Raw genomic sequence first — 21,147 nt, forward strand, 5'->3', positions numbered from 1 at the left:
AAGTACTATGCTGGGCAACTGTAAGAGAGATGATCCTTCTTCTCATGGACCTTAGTGGGTTAGAGAAGAGAGGTAAATAGTGATTTATTTGTGTGTGTGTGTGCGGGCTAAAATTTAGGAAGGAAAAGCATAAGATACAACAGGCTTGTCTCCTAAAAACAATAAAGCATCATGGGAGGGTATAATAGGACCAGATGAGCTTGGATATGACCTAATTAAGAATTGTGTATTAAGCTGAACTAGAGCTCATCACGTTATTTTTTACCCTATTCTCTTAATTTTTAGAACTTTGATCACGTGGTAAAGTTAAATTTTTAACTTCGTAAATGTGTAGGTCATTAGAAAATGTAATTTTAAAAACTCATACACAAGAGTAACAAATTTAATTTTGAATTAATTTAATAGAGAAATTTTTAATATTTAAATTATTTATAATTTTTGGGTGCCCTGGGTCTTCTTTGCTGCACGTGGGCTTTTGCTAGTAGTGGCGAGTGGGGGCTACTCTCTAGTTGTGGTGCACAGGCTTCTCATTCTGGTAGCTTCTCTCATTGGGGAGCATGGGGTCTAGCTGCACGGACTCAGTAGTTGCAGCTCCCGGGCTTTAGAGCACAGGCTCAGTAGTTGTGGCACATGGGCTTAGTTGCCCTGCAGCATGTGGGATCTTCCTGGATCAGGGATCAGGGATCAAACCGGTCCCCTGCATTGCAAGGCAGATTCTTAACCACTGAACCACCAGGGAAGCCCTAGAAAATTCTTTATGAAGAAAAACATTTAAATCTTCCAAAGAATGGTGAGATTTGACCCTTTAAAATGCAGTTTTTAAAAAGTTGGTTGAAGTGATTTTTGAGTCGCTAACTCTGATTTGGGGGAATCATTGAAAAATTACTGAGGTATCAAGAATGGAAAAGCAGTGAGTGTTAGAGAGTTGGACTGCTCTCCTTAAATAATACACAAAGGATGAATCACCTTTCCACAAAGTTTTTCCATGGTGTGACTTTAAGAATACTGGCATAGTTGGAGAGAAAGATTAAAAAGATTGAGATGGGGCTATGAGATTTGTGAGGAGGGGAGTGCTGGAAACAAGGAATTCTAGTTATTCAATGGAATAAAGAAGGGGTAAGATATCTCAAGGTGGCCCTGTGAGAGAATAAGATCAGGTGGGCCAGAACATTGGATGCATACAGGGCAGTAATGACTAAAGAGGTTTAAAAAAGTGAGATAGCATCCCTCTTCACCTCATCTCTCATTGGTCCCCTTTATGAATCCAATGCTCTGACCAAACTGAGAATGCTGAGAGATGAGATATGGGAGGTTGTTAGTAGAAGCAGTCAGACTTTACCAATGAGGACTTGTTGGAGACAGGAGAAAGGGAGGAGGCATAGATCATTCTAAGATTTCAAGTCACAAAAAGCAAAAACAGCTGTAGTTGGAAACAAGTTTTGTACTTTGACCAGAACCCCCATGATTATTTTTAGTTTGTGGTAGGCTATATGTACCAGGATCAGTCTGTGCTTGTGGCCAAAGTGGTACTTACAGTAAATGGGATGGTAGTATTTTATAATTTCAAAAATCAACACATGTAGAATTAAATATTATTTAAATTGGAAGGGGCATCTTGTTTCTCATTCCTTCATTTTACAAGTAAGTTTGTTGAGGGTCACAGAGTTTAATTGACCTCTCCCGAAGTCTTGTAACTAGTTCATGAGAAAGCTGGAATTGGAATCCAGATCTTCTGGCTTCTAGTATAGCATTTTTCATACTTTTTGCAAGTTACTGAAATTTTGTTTTCATTTGTTTTCTGTTTTATCGAGAGATCTATCAATTTCAAGATCTATTATAAGTGTAAAGGTTGGTGTCAGATCTGTTATTTAGCTATCAAAAAATTTAGGTAAAAGATCTAAGTTAAATATGGATTTAAAGCCAGTTGGCAAGTTTATCTTCTAAACATAGGATTTTAGAATAATCTAACAATAAATAATAGTTATGCTCAATTGACGATAGTTGTGAATCTGTTCACTGAACTAAAACCAGTTTAATCTGGTTCTAGAAGTATCCTATACTTGGGTGATTCAAGTTGATGGTAATGACCACAGTTATCCAATAAAACTTTAATTAAAAGCATTATATTAGCATTAAATCCCACTGCTTGATCATTATCTTTATCAAAGGATACTGCCTTAGCAGAGTTACACATTTGAGGGGGAACTAGAGCGATATGAAACTAAAGAAAAAAATAGAAAAACTGTTGTTTTTCATCTTACCGACCTAATACAGCAAGGTGATATCTTTATAATAGCCATTTACAACTAAACTATAACTTCTATTCAAAATAATTGATCTCTCCACACTTGTGCAGAGGTCAGTGAATGAATCCACTTGAACAAACAAATGGTTACAAGGCTGACATTGTCTGCTTGCTTCAACTGGTTGAATCACTGAAGGAATCGGTGGGTATTCTTTCTTGGTGCTATTACATTATCTCATTTTATTTTTGGCAAGCTATCATTCTCATTGACTTCTGATCCATTGCAGTCTCCCCCCCCCCCACCTTTTTTAATGGATTGGCAGTTTTCCACTTTTGTGGAACGTTGTGGTCTCTATTTCCCCATCATTGCTCCTTCAAATGATAGATAAGCTTCTCAGGCTGACTGAAGTGGGAGCAGTGGAGAAGGAGAGGGGAGGGACCTCTGGAGAATGATAGTTGGGTTCTTGGTTATTACTCACACAGGGCCTGAAGTCAAATCATTTTCAGGATAGTGGTGGTGGTTCCTGAAATTTGGTCCTCAGACCTGTGCTAGTCTAATGTAAGTTTTTTTTCATTTGTCCATGACAAAGATGGCAGCCATTCTCAAGAGAGACTCCTTTTCTGTGATCATGACTGTCAGTTTTTTGTTATTAAGTGTCTTTTCTTTTATGAAATCATGTTTTTTATTTGTAATTTTGTTTTAATTTTAGAAGTGAAATGCAGTGTTTAAAAATCTCCAGGAGTTTTAGAAAGCTTATTTTAGCAAACTTTGGAGAGATTATTTTAATTTTTTATATTTTATTTCAGATAATCTTTAATTAAGTTTATACATTATTGAAAAAAGTAAATATAAAATTGTGTGTATTGCTGTTTAACTTAATGAATTTTTTATGCCTTTTTATAAACAATATAATTATTTTAATGGCCATAGGATATTCCATCATGTTGACATAACATCACTCAAACCTTTTTCCATAGTAATTTTTGAAAATACTTTTAACTTTACTATTATAGTAGATAAAACATGGCTTTTCACTGTGATTTTAATTGGTATTTCTTTGATTAAATATCCTCTCTAGAGAGATTAAACATTCTGGTCTGTGTTTACTTATGTGAATTCTTCTTTTCAAATTTGAAAATAGCAAGTTTAATTAAAATAGCATATGGAATAATTTAATATATGTAGGAACACTTTGTCAACCATATAGTATAGAAATATGTTCCCTTCTACTTTTTCTTTAAGAAATACTTTGATTTTATACATTTTAATCTGCCAGTATTTTCCTTTATATATATTTTTCTCTTTTCAAGCTAAGAAATGTCTCATTTCACTAAATAAATACATATTGAATATTTTCCCCATTAAAACTTAGATGTGGAAAAAAAAAAAAAAACTTGGATGTGATTCTTTTTACCTGTGAGGTCTGTATTTTCATGTATGATCTAAAGTGCTGTTTCTCAAAGTGTGTCACCTGCATCAGAGGCATAAAGCTTTCTTATTAAACATGCAGACTCCTGAGTCAGAATCTCTGGGAGTAGGACCTAGGAATATACATTTTCTGCAAACTCCTAAGATAATACTTGTTTTAGAGTCCTGTTTCTGCTGTAAGAAATTTCTGCAACTTCATGGCTTAAAACAATGCATTTAACCAATTTCTAAATCTGTAAGATGACTCAGAGACCTCATCTGGGCCAACTCTATTTCAGTTGTTAAAAACAAGTGAAAAAGAGTTGCTGAAACAAAAAAACAAGAAAATTGGTAGTAAGGCCTATATTTGATCAGTAGCATATTGGCTAGGGACCTAAATATTGAAATGGGACTAAGATATATCAAGTCTAAAAATTTTCTATGTATTTTTGGAAGATTATATAACCTTTTCTAGATTTTTTTTTTTTGATATTTCTTTAGTCTTTCACCTGAGAGAATTTGTGAAAATAATTGAGGTAAACTATAAGAAAGTACTCCTGACTCAGAAAAATTATAATGTAAATAAAATGTGATATATTGACTTTCATGCAATTATTAATAAGATGATGAATTCTAAAAATAGAAGGCCCACGATATTAAAATCTGTATAAATTTTACATTGAGGTGGACTTTTAGATGCAGATGAGGAAAATTACTTTAATAATTGAGTTTGGCTTGGTTTTATCATGTTGTACCTTATATCCTCAGTATTTATTTGTCTTCTAACTGGAAGTTTGTACCTTTTGACTGCTTTCATCCATTTTCCCCTTCACCCACCCCTTGCCTCTGATAACCACAATGATCTCTTTTTCTGTGAGTGAGTTAGTTTTTCTGTTTTTGAAGTACAGTTGACATCCAACATTATGTTAGTTCCTGTTGCACAGTGATTTGGTATTTCTATACCTTTCAAAATAATCACCATAATAAGTCTAGTTATGATATGTCACCCTTTCAAAGATATTGCATAGTTACCAGCTGTCTTGCTTACACTGTTCATTTTATACCCATGACCTCTTTCTTTTCTTCCCCCATCTGCTTCCACTTAGGCAACCACCTGTTTGTTCTCCTTATCTATGATTCTGTTTTGTTGTGTTTGTTTATTCGTTCATTTGTTTTTTAGATTCCATATGTGAGTGAAATTATACAGTATTTGTCTTTCTCTGTCTCATTTATTTCACTTAGCGTGATACCCTTCTAGGTCCATCCATGTTGTTGCAGTGACAGAATTTCATTCTTTTTTGTGGGTGAGTAATATTGCATTGTATAAATAAGTCATATCTTGTTTATCCATTCATGTTTTGCTGGGCATTTGGATCGCTTCCATGTTTTGGCTATTGTAATAATGCTGCAGTGAACATAGGGATGCATGTATCTTTTCCAATTGGTGTTTTTGTTTTCTTTCAATAAATACCCAGGAGTTGAATTGGTGGATGATATTTTTAATCTTTTGAGGAATTTCCATACTGTTTTCCATAGTGGCTGTACCAATTTACTTTCCTACCAGCAGTGCATGAGGGTCCCCTTTTCTCCACATCCTTGCCAACACTTGTTTTATTTGTTGTCTTTTTGACAGTAGCCATTCTGATAGGTGTGCCAAATAAGACTTTTTGCCAACTTCAAGATAATATCTGAGAGAGAAAAAGAGATATTCAAGAGTTCATAAAAAGTTGAAAGCCTCTTCCTTATATAATGGAGCTGAGATTTTAATCCATTTATTTAGTTTTTCCTCCAGGACTCCCCACAACTAGTTAAAGAAATTTTTTTGGACCAGCTGACATAATTTTTTAATTTCAATGTAGAAAAATGAACTCCATATTTATTTTCATATTTCTTAGACTTCATGCAACTGTAAAACCAAAATAATTTTGAAAAAGCTAAATTCAGACCATCATCAAAAAGTCTACAAAAATAAATGCTGGAGAGAATATGGAGAAAAGGGAACTCTCCTACACTGCAGGTGAGAAAGTAAATTAGTATAACCACTATGGAGAACAGTATGGAGGTTCCTTAAAAAATTAAGACAGAGCTACTGTATGATCTAGCAATCCCACTCCTGGGCATATATCTGGAGAAAACCATAATCTGAAAAGATACATGTACCCTGATGTTAATTGCAGCACTTTTTATGATAGCCAAGACATGGAAGCAACCTAAATGTCCATCAACAGAGGAATGGATAAAGAAAGAAGATGTGGTACATACACAATGGAATACCACTTAGTCATAAAAAATGAAGTGATGCCATTTTCAGCAACATAGAGATTATCATACCAAGTGAAGGAAGTCAAACAGGAGAAAGACAAATATATGATATCACTCATATATGGAATCCAGTTTTAAAAAGATACAAATGAATGTACTTACAAAACAGAAGCAGACTTAACAGATAGCAAAAACAACTTATGGTTACTAGAGGGGAAGCATAGGGGAAAGGGATAAATCAGGAGCTGGGGATGAACACATGCACACTGCTGTATATAAGATAGATAACCAACAAGAGCCTACTGTATAGCACAGGGAACTCTACCCAATATTCTGTGATAACCTAAAGAGAAAAGAATCTAAAGAATGAGTATATGTATATGTATAACTGAATCACTTTGCTGTACACTTAAAACTAACACAACATTGTAAATCAACTATACTCCAATAAAATTAAAATATTTTTAAAAAAATAATAAATGTGGATAAAATTACAGAACCACTAAACTTTGTCATTGTGATGTATTAAAAAGCTATTGGTCAAAATGTGACTATCATGCTTGGTGTTATGGGCCAAGTCCTTTTGAGTTGAACATGCCTACGATACTATGGCTTGATATTTGCTTGTCCCATTTGACTCACTGTCAACTTTTGTTGGAACCCCAGGTCACTGTTTTGTGGACTATATTAAGTCCACCTCTCTTCTTACCAGCCAAGAGCTATTCAAGTCATGCTGTTTAAACACCAGCAAAACTGTCAATGTAAGTCATAATTGTACATATGAATATAACATTGAAATAAGAAAGCAGTCCTTGATTATCATTGTCCACAATGTTCCAGACTAGGTTTATGCTTTTTTTTTTTTTTTTTGAGATTTTCATTGAAAATAAATCATGTGTTAAATTTGGAGAGAGAGTTGTCAGATCCCCAGAATGTCCACAGACTCCAGTCTGAGAACCAGTTCTACCCAGTTACATGTTATACATTGATACATGCAAATTCACAGCTACAACTGAAAAACATAATTCCAGTGTAAAGCAGGTCCCTTGCTTTTCTAATGTCACCTCTGCTTTCCCTATATCCTACCTTGCCTAATATCCTCATTTTCTCCCTTTACTTAGCCTCAAGTTTTCAACTAGAGCAGTGATTTTCAGTCCCTGTTGCACATTAGAATTACATAGGGAGCTTTTATGCGAATATAATATCTAGTCTTGGATGTGTTCAAGTTTTGTTTCTGTTTTTATTTTGTTTGTTTGTTTTGTCTTATACTTTGTTTTTAAAGTTTTCCAGTTTGTTCAATGTGTGCCTGGGATTCAAAACCACAAGATTCTAAAACTATTGAAAATTTCTATCAAGATATTTTGGCTTATTAAGGAACAGTAAGGCTGTGTATTATATAATACTGCTTACTGTATGCCAGGCACTGTGTTGTTCAACACATATCATTACCTTATAAAATCAGTGATGTTATGAAATTGGTATTAGCTCCATTTTTCAGAAAGGTTAAGTTTAGAGAGACAAATTAGGTTCCCTTGGGCTGCATTATTAGCAGCAGAATGGGGATTCAGATTGTCTGTTAATCATTATCTTAACCACAACACTATAAATATTCAGTCTTATTTCACCCTTTTATTACAATATAGATTTACTTTAACCAATCCCTGTTAAATGCACACTTTGATGAAGGCATTTTTACTTTGAGTAGTTTACATATTTTGACTAAAAATGTGTAAGCATAAAGTATGAATGCAGTTCATATGAACACCTGCAGCTATAGTTCTCTTTTTTCCCTATTCCATTAAGAAGTTTGTTGGATAAATGATTTCATTTTCTAAGATTGGATTTCTTTTCAAAAGAGGCTGAAAAGCATTCACTTAGTTAGCTCACTTTGTTTTCAAGTCTATTAAGAAATATTGCATTTGAATCACATTCTGATTAAACTTATAATTTTAGGGTTACCATATTTGGTTGATCTTAACACATTTTCTATATTTTACATCTTTGAAGTCCGAAATAAATTTGTTTCTTTCACTTTGATGGCCCACTGTAGTTAAAATTGGTGGATTTTTCTGTTAATGAATGATGAAATAGTTGTATGTCTTAAAATTAATGACATCTTGGATTTGATGAATTAACAACAGTGGTTATATATGAATGACTATTCCATATATACTCTGCCTATTTTGGGAGGTAAAACAGTGTGATATATTCTCGGTATTGGGAAGATTAAATAAGATAAAATAATCATCATGGTATCTGGCACATAGTAAGAGCTTAGGAAATGTCAGCTGTTGTTATGACATTGTAAATATTAGTGTTATAACTGCATCATGGCTCCACAGTTACAGACCAGAGAAAGGTGACCAGCAGCCTTCAGTTTATAAATGAAAGAAATTTAACTGTTCTTTCAGTTATTTCCTGTAGACAGGTTCTTTTATAAACAAATCTGACTGGCACTAAATTGATATTTCCAAGACTGCTGTATATATAGAATGCTGAAAACCACCATTATACAATATACTGTGCTGTACTGCTCATTATGGACTCTTATTCTGGCATATTCCCAAAATACAGAATTGAATATAGATATTCACTAGTCTAGTCCAGGGGAATTTTGTCCAAGAAATGCAGCACCAGAGATTACAGGTATGAGAAACAAGATTGTTGTCAGTAGACTTTGAGTATGTCAGTTTTTATAAGAGCTGTGCTTCCCTCAGTCACACAACAGTTTTTTTTTACCTGTAATGCAAGTTAAATAGCAAATAATTGTTGCAGGAGTAATTTCTCTCTTCTTTCAGTAACTCACACTTACTTTTCAGGCCCTGAACACTTTTAAGTATATCCATACCCATCAGACATTAAAGTGCTTAATATAAAACATGTTGTTGTTTAGTCACTCAGTAGTGTCCGACTCTTTGCGACCCCATGGACTGTAGCACACCAGGCTTCCCTGTCCTTCACCATCTCCCGGAGCTTCCTCAAACACATGTCCCGTGAGTCGGTGATGCCACTCAATCATCTTGTCCTCTGTCGTCCCCTTCTCCTCCTGCCTTCAGTCTTTCCCAGCATCAGGGTCTTTTCTAATGTGTCAGCTCTTTGCATCAGATGGCCAGAGTATTGGAGCTTCAGCTTCAGCATCAGTCCTTCTATATAAAACATAAATTATATTAAGTTTGTACAGAATGTCCTTTTTTTTTGGTCCTGGGAGGTAAAAACTCACCTGAGCTTTGATCATTTTCTTTCTTGCTTGTGACGTTGCTTTCAATTATTTTTTTTCTATAATTTATGTTTCCTAAAGGAAACTTCTTAAGTATAATTTTGGGATAAGTGAATAGATTATTTTCATTATTGATTTTTATTTTTTAAATCTGCAGAAAGCAAAAAGAGAATATTTTCCTGGAATTGTATAAAAGGGAAATGTTTTTTTAATTAAAAACTTTCTTTAGAAAGGACTTTTAGATTCTCAGCAAAACTATGAGCACAAAGTGCCATATCTACACTGTTACCCACACATGCACAACTTCTTCAACTATGGATACCCCATGACATGGTGGTTCATTTGTTAGTCAGTGAATCTACATTGATACATCATCATCAAAAGTCTATACGTTATTTTAGGGTTCACTCTTGCTGAATATATATATTTGCTGAATTTTATAGTTTTATTATATTTTTTCTTTACTCCTCTCTCTTGAGCTCGCCTTCTGCACCCTACTCTCCTTTATCTGATACTCTGCCCTGTGACTCTATCCACTTAACCTCCCTTTCCCTTAGTTCTTTTGTCCTTTACTCAGGGAGACTGCTGGGTTGTGTCTGCTTCTCCTCTCTCTTGGAAACTCTCTCCTTTCTTCAGCCTGGAAACTTTCTCCAGGCATTAAAGCTGAGCAGTTGTAGGACTCACCTGTTTATTTTTCTCTCAGAGATCACTGTCTTGCACTGTCTGTTGTCCAATGTCTGGAAACAGTTGTTTGTATTTTGTCGTGGTTTAGGCGTGTAGGTAAATCAAGTCCCTGTTACTCCATTTCGACTGGAAATAGCCTAATGACTACCAAAACCAAACCAGTCATGTTACCCATCCTACCAGCCTTGTGGAAGAATTCATAAAATGGGTGAATATAGAAATCAGTCATTTCTCTCCAGTATGTTCCTTGGTGGGAAGATAAGGTGAAGTCTTGCTCTCCTCCTATGTACAGAGACCCAACCCAAGTAAAGGGGAAAAGTACCTTTCTCCCCTAACACTTACCATTATCAGTATTTACATAAAGAAATTGAGTGACATGTCTCAACTTGCCCAGGACTGTCCTAATTACATCCTGCTGTCTTCTTTGTGAAAACAGTAAAATCAGATTCTGCAGTGCATGTTTTACTTTTGCAGTTGTGAGAGTTATTAAAGGTTAATTTGTTTTCAGATCTTTACATGAATTTTTTTACTTTGGCCATCAGTTATGTTGTATATAACCTCATTTCAACGAGGTTTGCTTTTGAAGGTTAAATAATTACTGAAATTTAATTCGATAATTCCTACCCTAGCAAGGGGCTTCCCTTGTGGCTCAGCTGGTAAAGAATCTGCCAACAAGGCAGGAGACCTGGGTTCCATCCCTGGGTTGGGAAGATCCCCTGGAGAAGGGAAAAGCTACCCACTCTGGTATTCTGGCTTGGAGAATTCCATATATAATCCATGGGGTTGCAAAGAGTTGGACACGACTGAGCGACTTTCACTTTCACTTCACCATAGCAAGGTATGCCAAAGAATCTTTTTCTTTCTCAGAAATTTCTGAGAGAATTATTATTTTAACTTGCCTGCAGTTACTCAGTATTTGAATTTACCTCTGTTTGATATAACGTCAGTATTTACCTCCCAGTTAGGCCATGTTTTAGAACCATCATAGTTCTATAGAAGAATATAAAAGTTTAATATCTTAGGTTTAAGATGAATTATAATTTTGGCATCTTATGTGTCCCTTAGAAAAATTATCTTTTGAGATCATTTGTCTAAAGCCAACAGGAAAATCATTATAAGCAATATGATTGTCAAACAAATCTTCCCTACTCTTACTGTCAAATAATAAATAGTTCTACTCTTATTCAGTTTATTTTTCCTTTTATATTTCCCCCTTCTTATTTTCCTATTTGTTCTTTCCTCTTTGTCTATTCTCTATTCCTGTCCCTTTCCTCCCCTTTTTTTCCTCTTTATTTTGATCACAATTCTTAGTTACTTATCCTTCTGTTCTTTTCTGATTATTTTCTATAAGAATTCCCTTATCTCCACAGGAATTACTGTGGCTGAATTTGTAAGGAGCCAGAAGGGGAATGTGGATGGCACTCGTATATAGAGGTTTTGTGTAGTTGAGAATTCAGATTGTAAAAGAAATGATGTTTGTTGCAACAGACAATTATAGTCCTCTGCGAAGAGAGTCGCCTTGCAGAATTGTGTGAAGTACAAGCTTTACCTTCCTTGGCTTCTGATGAACTCTTTTTACTCTTCTGTGCCTAGAAAATATCTATTTGTTAACAACTGGGTAAAAATTCAATAATAAGTAGTTGCATAATTAGATTGAGATTTCTTTTTTTTTTTAATGAACTCAGCAATTGCTTTACTACTATAAAGAGTAGTTTCTTTTGTGTTATACCTTTAGAGCACTTGTAGTTAGAAATTATTTTGATGAAAGATGTGTAAATACTAATCATAAATGCTTTATTTCTTTGTTATGCAAACTTTTAATCTATAATATAATCATCTGAGCAGTTTAAATGACATATGCTTTTTTTAAGTTTTACTGTAGCCTATGATAGTGTTTTGGAAACTACACAGCACTGTATTTTTTTATTACTGTAGTTCATTTAATAGTTATGGTAAACAAATTCAGATTTGTAGGTAGTTGCTATTTTATATAATGTGATATTTGCAAAGGTGGGAAAAGAGATAGTACTTATTATTTGACTGTAAATAACTTAGGGAACAGAGGAACTTAGAATGGGCTGAGTTCTGAGTAAATAGTCTTGTCATACCTCACATCAAAGGAGCACCTTGTATACTTCCAGAATTCTCTTATGTTCTTTAGTTTTAGAACTAGAACTATTTGACTTTTAACTTTTAGATCCTTGTATCAAGAAGTTCATAGTGCTTTAGAAAATACTATTAATCTTAAAATATCTTAAGAATGATGGAATGAATATCTTATATTGATTTTGTTCACAATAATTAAAATTTTGTGTGTATGTTATACACACACGTATATATGAAAATTGCACAACACCAGTTGTGAGCCTGATAGAATGTCTACAAACATGAATAGCTTTAGAAAAATTTAAGAAACATTTTAGAGCATTGAAAATAATTGAAAGTCCAAATTGTCCCTTAACAAATCACTAAGTCTGCTTTTCTTTAGTGCGTTTCCATTGGTTAGTTCTACTGATTGTTAACAATTGAGAATTAGTGATTAGAGAATTAACCAAGGCTTTTTCCTTTGGTTTCTGTGAGGTTCTGTGTGAGATATGTGTAAGATCAGACCCTCAAAATTACTTGCTGTCAGCATTTTAGAGAATACACTATCAAATGGCAGAAATGGCTGTCAAGTTGGAATTTAGGAAATAAATTCTCTTGAGATACTGATGATTGGGTCCCAGGAACATACTTGAAATAATCATTTTGGTTGGGTATGTGAGTGTGTTTTAACAACTCTTTGCTGAAATGTCAGTGTCAATAAGTTAAATTCTGTCTTTTAAAAAGCATAGTCAAATAAAAGTTAAAAGAGCTTCTTGTGCATTGCCTGATGTTTTGACACCTTCAGTCTGCCATTTGTTACAGAGCTAATAATCTGAGCTCATTTGTCCTATAAAACCTGAATTCTTCAGTTTAATCTACTTTAATCAAACTTGGGCATACTTCAGTGTGTAGTCTTTGATCTACACCTGAGATCTTATTAGTTAAATATGCTTAATCGTTTTTCATTATGCTTATATATTCATTGAGCATCTTCTTTTTTTTTTTTAATTTTTTTTAAATTTTATTTTATTTTTAAACTTTACATAATTGTATTAGTTTTGCCAAATATCAAAATGAATCCGCCACAGGCATACATGTGTTCCCCATCCTGAACCCTCCTCCCTCCTCCCTCCCCACACCATCCCTCTGGGTCGTCCCAGTGCACCAGCCCCAAGCATCCAGTATCGCGCATCGAACCTGGACTGGCAACTCGTTTCTTACATGATATTCTACATGTTTCAATGTCACTCTCCCAAATCTTCCCACCCTCTCCCTCTCCCACAGAGTCCATAAGACTGTTCTATACATCAGTGTCTCTTTTGCTGTCCCGTACACCAGGTTATTGTTACCATCTTTCTAAATTCCATATATATGCATTAGTATACTGTATTTATGTTTTTCCTTCTGGCTTACTTCACTCTGTATAATAGGCTCCAGTTTCATCCACCTCATTAGAATTGATTCAAATGTATTCTTTTTAATGGCTGAGTAATACTCCATTGTGTATATGTACCACAGCTTTCTTATCCATTCATCTGCTGATGGACATCTAGGTTGCTTCCATGTCCTGGCTATTATAAACAGTGCTGCGATGAACATTGGGGTACACGTGTCTCTTTCCCTTCTGGTTTCCTCAGTGTGTATGCCCAGCAGTGGGATTGCTGGATCATAAGGCAGTTCTATTTCCAGTTTTTTAAGGAATCTCCACACTGTTCTCCATAGTGGCTGTACTAGTTTGCATCTTCTATATACCAGGCACTGTCCTGAAAGTGAAATTCGCTCAGTCGTGTCTGACCCTTTGTGATCCCATGGACTATACAGTCCATGGAATTCTCTAGGCCAGAATACTGGAATGGGTAGCTTTTCCCTTACTCCAGGGATCTTCTGAACCCAGGGATCGAACCGAGGTCTCGCACATTGCAGGTGGATTCTTTACCAGCTGAGCCACAAGGGAAGCCCAAGAATACTGGAGTGGGTAGCCTACCCCTTCTCCAGGGGATCTTCCTGACCCAGGAATCAAACCAGGGTCTCCTGCATTGCAGATGGATTCTTTACCAACTGAGCTATCAGGGAAGCCCGCTGTTCTAGACACTGGTAATAGAATGATGGCTGTGTTAGACCTGGTTCCTGCATGCCTGGATTTTATGATCTAATTAGAGACAAACACCCATTAGAGCAGTAGGAACACCTGAAGCTTATGAGAGAATTTCCCTTTGCGTCTACTTCCCATCTGAGTTGAAATTTCACTGCAATCAGGCACTAGAAAAAAATTGGCAGATTTTCAACTTCTCCATTGGAAAATACACAGTTTGTAACAGTGTACTCCTTAGTTAAGGCTTTTAACCCCTGCTTATCTTCTGGCTTTGGTTTTCCAACTCATTTACAACTCTTCTTTTGCAGCTTTCCAAATACCAGGTTTAGTTTGGGTAGCCATTGCATATAGGAATCCTTATAGATATAATAGATATTGAGGACACAATCCTCATGTCTCAGTGCATGAGCAAAGAAACAAAGAAAATTCTGTTAGGATTGCAGCAGAGTAACCATGTAAACAGGGAAGTTCAGTGAGGATTCAAAGGGAAACAGATTGGGAATTAGACATCAAGATGTTTTACAATAAGGACTAGAATCAGTGTTCAGAGGCTGGATAACCAGTACAGAATGAGCAGTAAGAATGACCTTGATACTAACAAATACATGAGGCTGACTCTCTGTTCATTATTCTTTCCTGAGCTAGAATTGGATTTGGACTAACTGGGGAGTAGAGTTTAGGTAGGCATACTAGATAAAACTTGGAAATAAGTCCTCAAATTTTTAATGTTTTATATGCATAGTAGATCTTAGTTTAAGGCGTTAGTTTACCATTATATTGCTCTATGTGTCTGAACTGTCACTTCTATGAAGTCTAATTTCTTCATCTGTAGAATAATTAAAATTCGCAATGTTCCTTTGAGTTTTTAAACTGAATTATATACAAAAGCCAAGACTCTCCCCTCTCCACTCCTGCCCTACTTTTTAAGTTATCCCCTGTTGTCTTGCCCACAGAAGCTGCTCATTTTTCTTTGATGATAAAGGGACCAAGCTTGGTTGTAATTAACTGTAAGTGGTTTTGAATGCACAAAACAGAACATTGAAACATTGAAAATTCTTTTAATACCAGGAATCCTTGAAGATATGTCTGTCTGAGGGGCTTTCTAGAATCTGTGCCCTGAGTAGGTAGGGTAACTTCTACTCTAAAAATGAGTCATTTTTTGTGTGAAGTGAAAAATAAGAATGCACTTTCATAATTGAGAATTATTAGAAACTATTGGTAGTATAAAGTGAGCTCTTAGAGATGGTTCTCAACTGATAATGTTTGTGACCTTGGCAAATGATTTTACAAATTTAGTTTTATCATCTGTAAAGTGAGAGAAAGACCCACGTCATCGCATTTATTTTTATCTTAAGTTTAAGAAGCCATATGGTGCACTCTGTGTACCAGGCAATATTCAGAATATTTTACAAATAGCAATGCAGGTCTTTTAACTACCCTCTGAAGGTCAATAGTGTTATTATTGCCATCTAATAGATTTTTTAAAATCTAAGACAAAGAGAGGTACAAGAGGTATAACCTGTGCAAAACCAACCAGCAAGTAGCAGAACTGTTTGCCTGATCTAAGAGTTCATGTTCTTAACTATTACTTTGTGCTACACATACACATGACTTTGTTTTTCTGATAGAACCTCAGAATGTTAATTGCCTTAATCATAATCTTGAATTTTGGTGGTTGCTGTATAATGTATATGTACAGCAGAAATATTTGGTTGAATTTAAGCAAACTATACACAAGTCTAGAAAGTTGTTTTTAAAAGTCAGTCTGTGATAAGTTTGTTTACAGATCACTTGCCTTTTTCAGAATAGAATGCTGAGGATCAGTTTAAGCTTTGTTCTTGGCTAACAAAAACAAAGCATATTTTTGTATTTGAAGGTACTCTTCTTCTAGTGAAAATATTTATGTCACTAGTATTAATAAAATAATACTGTACATATAAAGTTGCTTTCATTTATAGCCACAGCCTCTCTTTTTTGCACTTGTCATTAAAGTTAACTTTCTCCTTTATTTTCTTCTTAAAGATTTCTCATAGTGTATAAATCAAATTGCACTAGGAATGAAAAAACCTAGATCCTGGTGTGCAGCGGTATACATACAAGTTTGATAAAAATGAAGTTAATGCCTTTTTACCTTTGTTCATTTGAAAGTAAGGTAGATTAGCTACATAATTTCTAAGATCTTTTACAATTCTAACTTAAAACAGAAACACTCAACACATACCTATGAGATTGGAGCATGTAAATGAGAAACCAAGAATATTTCAGAGTACTTAGAACCTCACTCATTAGGAAATTAACATCAACAGAATATTAAGTATATTTTTATAAGGAAATAGATGGGTTACTATAACTCTGGAAGTACTTGCAGTTTGGGAGAAGGTTGGCTCAAGTTAGCAGTACAGACTGTATATGGAACAGAGTGAAATATACACAGGTGGAGGTGAAATTTATGACCTTAGGATTGTGTGCCAGTACCCTGAAGTAACCATTCATGGCGTAATGGCTTACATAAGTTCTGGGGAAGAGTACCAAGTAAGTGAAAGATCAGTGTGGAAATGAGTTAGGAAAGGACTCTTGTAGGAAAAATGGTCAGGAAAGTTCTTCAGAAAACTTGAGACATATTTAATAGGTAAAAGAGAAAAGGTGGTAGTACAAGGTGAGAAATGAGTAGAGCTTGGTATAGACAGTAGTTTGGATAGAACAGGGTTACACGTAGGTAGCAGTAAAAGAAGAGATTAAGAACCAGAGCTGGGGTGTGAGGCGGGAGTGCTAGCCCGGAGGCCGCTAAGCCCCCGGCCCCTCCAGGTCATCGCCATCAGTTGGGGGTCCGCGGGGTCTGCGGTCACCCTCGGTTCCAGGCACTGCACCGGGCTAGCAAAAAAAAAAAAAAAAGAACCAGAGCTGGAGCCTTAAGCGGACTCACCTCAGTTTATAACTTCTGGAGGCAGTGTTCTTATCAGAATCTGGCAGTGCACAACCAGAGTAGCTGGCTCTGTATGGTGACCCAGGCCCTAGTGTCAGGCTTAAGCATTTACACTGGGTTTAATAGGCAGTTAAGGAGCCAGTAAAACAAACAAAAAACAAACAGAAAAATGTTGAGCTGAGAGGAATGTGGTGGAATGGCTTTTCAGGAAGATTAATCTGCATCAGTGTGCAAGACAAATAAGGGCCTGGAGTCCTAGACCATAGCTAGGAAATTGGTGTAAATAATAAGAATCTAACTTGGTAACTGTTTTGAGGTTGGTTGAAAAGGAAGGTTTAATTTCAAGAGACATTTGAAGAACAAATTAGTAAAATTCAGTTACTGGATTTTAGGCCCTGAAGAGGGAGAATCTCCTGCCCCTGTATCCAAGACTTAGAAGGGAACTTCTTTTATTCTCTTTTGGCATTTGGAGACAATTTTGTATGAGAAAGGATTCTACATGTGTAGTACTTATATTGTGATACATGAGTCGTCACTGTGTTAAGTGAGGACTAAGAAAGTAGGCTTTTGTGTTTATCATCTGTACCCTTCAGAATAATTGACAATATATGCCACATCTATCTAATCTTCCATCATCACCATCTATTGAGATCACTATTGTCCAAGTCACCAATGACTTCCTTAATGTCAAATCCAGTGGTCATTTCTTTGTTTATGTTTTATTAGACCTCACTACTGTTTGAGACAGTTGACCACACCCTCCATGAAACATTTTTTTTTTCCTGGAACTTCCATTATACCATACTTGACATATACCAGCTCCTTTTGCTTGTTCATCATCTTCCACCAGATCTCTACTTGTTTGAGTGTCTCAGGCCTTTGTCATGAATTCTCACTATGTGCTTCTGGGTGACTCTTCACTCTAAATGCTGTCCAAGTGCCAGTGTTTCCCAAAACTATCTCTAACCCTGGGAAAAAACCAACCTCCTAACTAGTATACCTACTCTGATTCTTTTTCCCTTATTTTGTTATTAACATATCTGTCAGGGCGATCACTTTAAAATGTAAATCAGATCATGTCATTTCTCTAGTTAAAACCATCCAACAACTTCCCACTATGTTTAGGATAAAATCTAATTTCCTTTCCCTAGCTTCAAAATCCTGTATGATGTAGTCGCTGACCACCATTCTTTTTTTTTTAATTGGAGGATAATTACATTATTGTGATGGTTTTTGCCATACATCGACATGAATCAGCCACTGGTGTACATGTGTCCCCCATCCTGAACCTCCCTCCCACCTCTCTCCCCACCCCATCCCTCTGGGTTGTCCTAGAGCACTGGCTTTGAGTGCCCTACTTCATGCATCAAACTTGCTCTGCCCTGATCACCATTCTGAACTATAATTCTTACCACTTTTCCTCTCTGCTACTGCCATTCCATCCTTACTCACCTTCTTTTAGTTCCTGGGACATTATTGCTTCATTCCTACCTTAGACCCTTTGCTCAGAGTGCTCTTTCTCCCAGTTTTTTAATGGTTTTTTCCTTGTTCTGACCTTGGCTTAAATGTTATCTGCTGAGAAAAGCCATCCCTCAACAGTCAGTATAAAGCATTCACATAATTCCTCTCAGTTTTTGCAATTATAGTATAGCAGTTAACACCATCTTCATACCTACATACTGGCTATATCAACTGAGCCCAATTCTCTAAGCATAACCTATTCTCCTAAATCTTAACACCCTTTCTCAGATTCATCCATATGTTTTTCATATTATCAATATAAGGTACTAGTTCTTACCTAATTATTTTTAAAAGTGCTTTTAAAGAGAGAAAAAAAAGAAAACAAAGCAGAAAAGTATTTGAAACTTCTAAGTTCTAATTTCAACACCAGAACTAGTATGCCATTATCTATGTCTGTTGTTACAAATTCCTCTACTAAGTAACCACACTATTAATGTGATCTACTTAGCAGGGGTTTTACAAAACAATAACTAATTAATTAATGTATATGACACTATGTAATTCTTTTATTTGCATATTGTTTTCAGCTAATAGGTTTTATCTTTTGTCTAATGCCAATCAGAGACTAGAAATTTATTTAAAATTTAGTTTGTGTGTTTGCTTTATAGAAATCTACACGTGTGCATATGTAATCCCACAAAGACATGATCATAACATTCTTTCTTTTGAGAGTTGTGTTTTCACTTATGTTGTGGATAATCTTTCTTTGTCAAAAGTAGGTCTATATCATTATTTTAGGTAAAACTTTACCACAGTGCCTTTTTAACCAGGGCCTTTTTTTGGACATTTAGATTGATTACATTTTTTGACTAATATAAACACTTTAATAAATACCCTTCGACATTCAATTCTGTTACTTGTTCTGTTATTTCTTTGGAATAAATTCATGGGAGAATCTTTATTCATATTACCAGATTGTTCACTATACGTTTGAAAGGACGTGATTTTTAGAGAAACTTTCTTTTTAGCAGTCCCCCAGGTGTTCTCATGCTTCATATTATTCCATATAGGAGGGGTGTGAAATCTACTACCTTGGCAGACTTTAGAAGTAAACTTAACAGCATAGACAGCAGCCCAATGATAGGAAGGACATTCTTCTTCCATTTCCTTTGGACAGAGCCTTGAAGTATTCTAGATTTCTCTTAAATCAAGGATTCAGATACCACCATTAAGTGTTTATGATAAGTTCTGGTTCAGAGGGACTCCAGTTAGATCCTCCCAAGAAGGAAATGGTGGTTCTGGCCTGTCCCCTGGGCTTTTTATGAAGTACTTAAGAGTAGAGAGTCATAGACACTCAAGGTTGAAAGAACCAATGGATGTCTAATTCAGCTACCACTTGACAGCTAAATCCCTTCAGCTACACCTGGGCAATTATTTATCCGTCTGTTTGTGAGCATCCTTAGTGATGAAGAGTTTATTTCCCAGGTTAGCCTGTTTCACCTGTGGATCATTCTGATTGTTTAAGATTTTCCCAATGGGAAAATTATTTTCTTTGTTGGAGAGAACAGATGAAGAACTTTAAGATGGCTGAACTCCAGAACTAGAAGAGAGCGCCACTAAAAGGGAGCCAGTCTGGTCACAGCTTCTAGTCAGGCTGTGGTGTAAGCAGTATCCTCACTGAGGTCTTCGGGGGAGAGGGATTCGAGAACTATGTTTTAATTGATTGACTTCTATTCTCTAATGATCTGTCATTGATAGCCTGTGAAAATTTATAACAACCTTTCTGTTCAAAGTTATGTTTTAAATCAATTTATCTCTTTTAAAAAAAAAAAGGCTAGTCGGTAAGCCTTTGCAGCCCATGTTTGTCTACGTTTGAAACTTTTTGTTTTTATAAAAGTAAATTGTTTACAGAGACCCCCAAAATTATACCTTATTCTGGGATAATCTACGTCCTTAAGGTAGCAATTCATATCTAATGAATTTTCTTTAATATGTCATAAAATTTCCCAGTTCATTAGTCATATTCTTTACTACAGTAAACTCTATTGTATGGCAGAGGTTTTAGAAATTGAAATTATTAAAATTTTAATAATGCAACTTTTCTAATGACTATTGTTTAGTATTATCATTTGTTAAAATTCAGATACCCATAAGTTTTTCCTGACAAGTTCCTAAAGGCTGTCATCATGTTGTCACATGCATTTAGCTAGTATTTTATGTGTTTCATGATACCATTGTTAGTCCATATTATTCCTTGCAGTATTTTTTGTAATAGTTACATAGATAACTAATAGGTAACTACTGTCATCTCTAATCTTTGTTTGGCATTTTTCATATAGGTATTTAATACCCTGGCTAAATTCAGTAAGCCTTCCAAAGGGTTGCAGATTCCAGTCATGGTTTTGGAGTATTTTTAGTTTGCTATTTGAGGAGGTAATGACCAAAACAACCAATTTCAGTCAAATATTAAATTATTCAAAAATGCTTTTTTCTAGCAGTTTGGTTTTTATAACTTTAAACTTAATAATTCTGGTATGTGAGTAAGTCATATCCTACTAGGCTTGTTTTTTGTTGTTGTTGTTTGTCTTATAGTAGGTCCTTACTGCATACACTGCTATGTTAATCCAAAACTCCCAATCTGTCCCTCTCCCCCCCACCTTCCTCCTTGGAAACCATAAATCATTCTCTAAGTCTATGAGTCTGTTTCTGTTTTGTAAATAAGTTCATTTGTATTATTTTTTTGGATTTCATATATAAGTGATGTCATATG

The 21,147-nt window shown here is 35.4% G+C and overlaps 1 protein-coding gene across 11 annotated transcripts in view; it reads left to right on the forward strand.

The window, feature by feature from the left end:
* ATOSA (atos homolog A) overlaps positions 1-21,147 on the forward strand; it is an 85,105-nt gene that overhangs the window by 32,295 nt on the left and 31,663 nt on the right. For 7 of the 11 annotated variants that reach the window (XM_061428722.1, XM_061428723.1, XM_061428725.1 and 4 more), the window contains one exon: positions 14,947-15,000. The exons of 3 other annotated variants lie outside the window; for them this stretch is intronic. In XM_061428722.1, coding sequence (XP_061284706.1) covers positions 14,947-15,000 — 54 coding nt within the window. Of the gene's footprint in view, positions 1-6,581; positions 6,677-14,946; positions 15,001-21,147 lie in introns of those variants that run through there. One more of the 11 variants, XM_061428728.1, reaches the window with a different exon arrangement.

Source organism: Bos javanicus, chromosome 10 (genome assembly GCF_032452875.1).
Source record: "Bos javanicus breed banteng chromosome 10, ARS-OSU_banteng_1.0, whole genome shotgun sequence".
Lineage (NCBI taxonomy): Eukaryota > Metazoa > Chordata > Mammalia > Artiodactyla > Bovidae > Bos > Bos javanicus.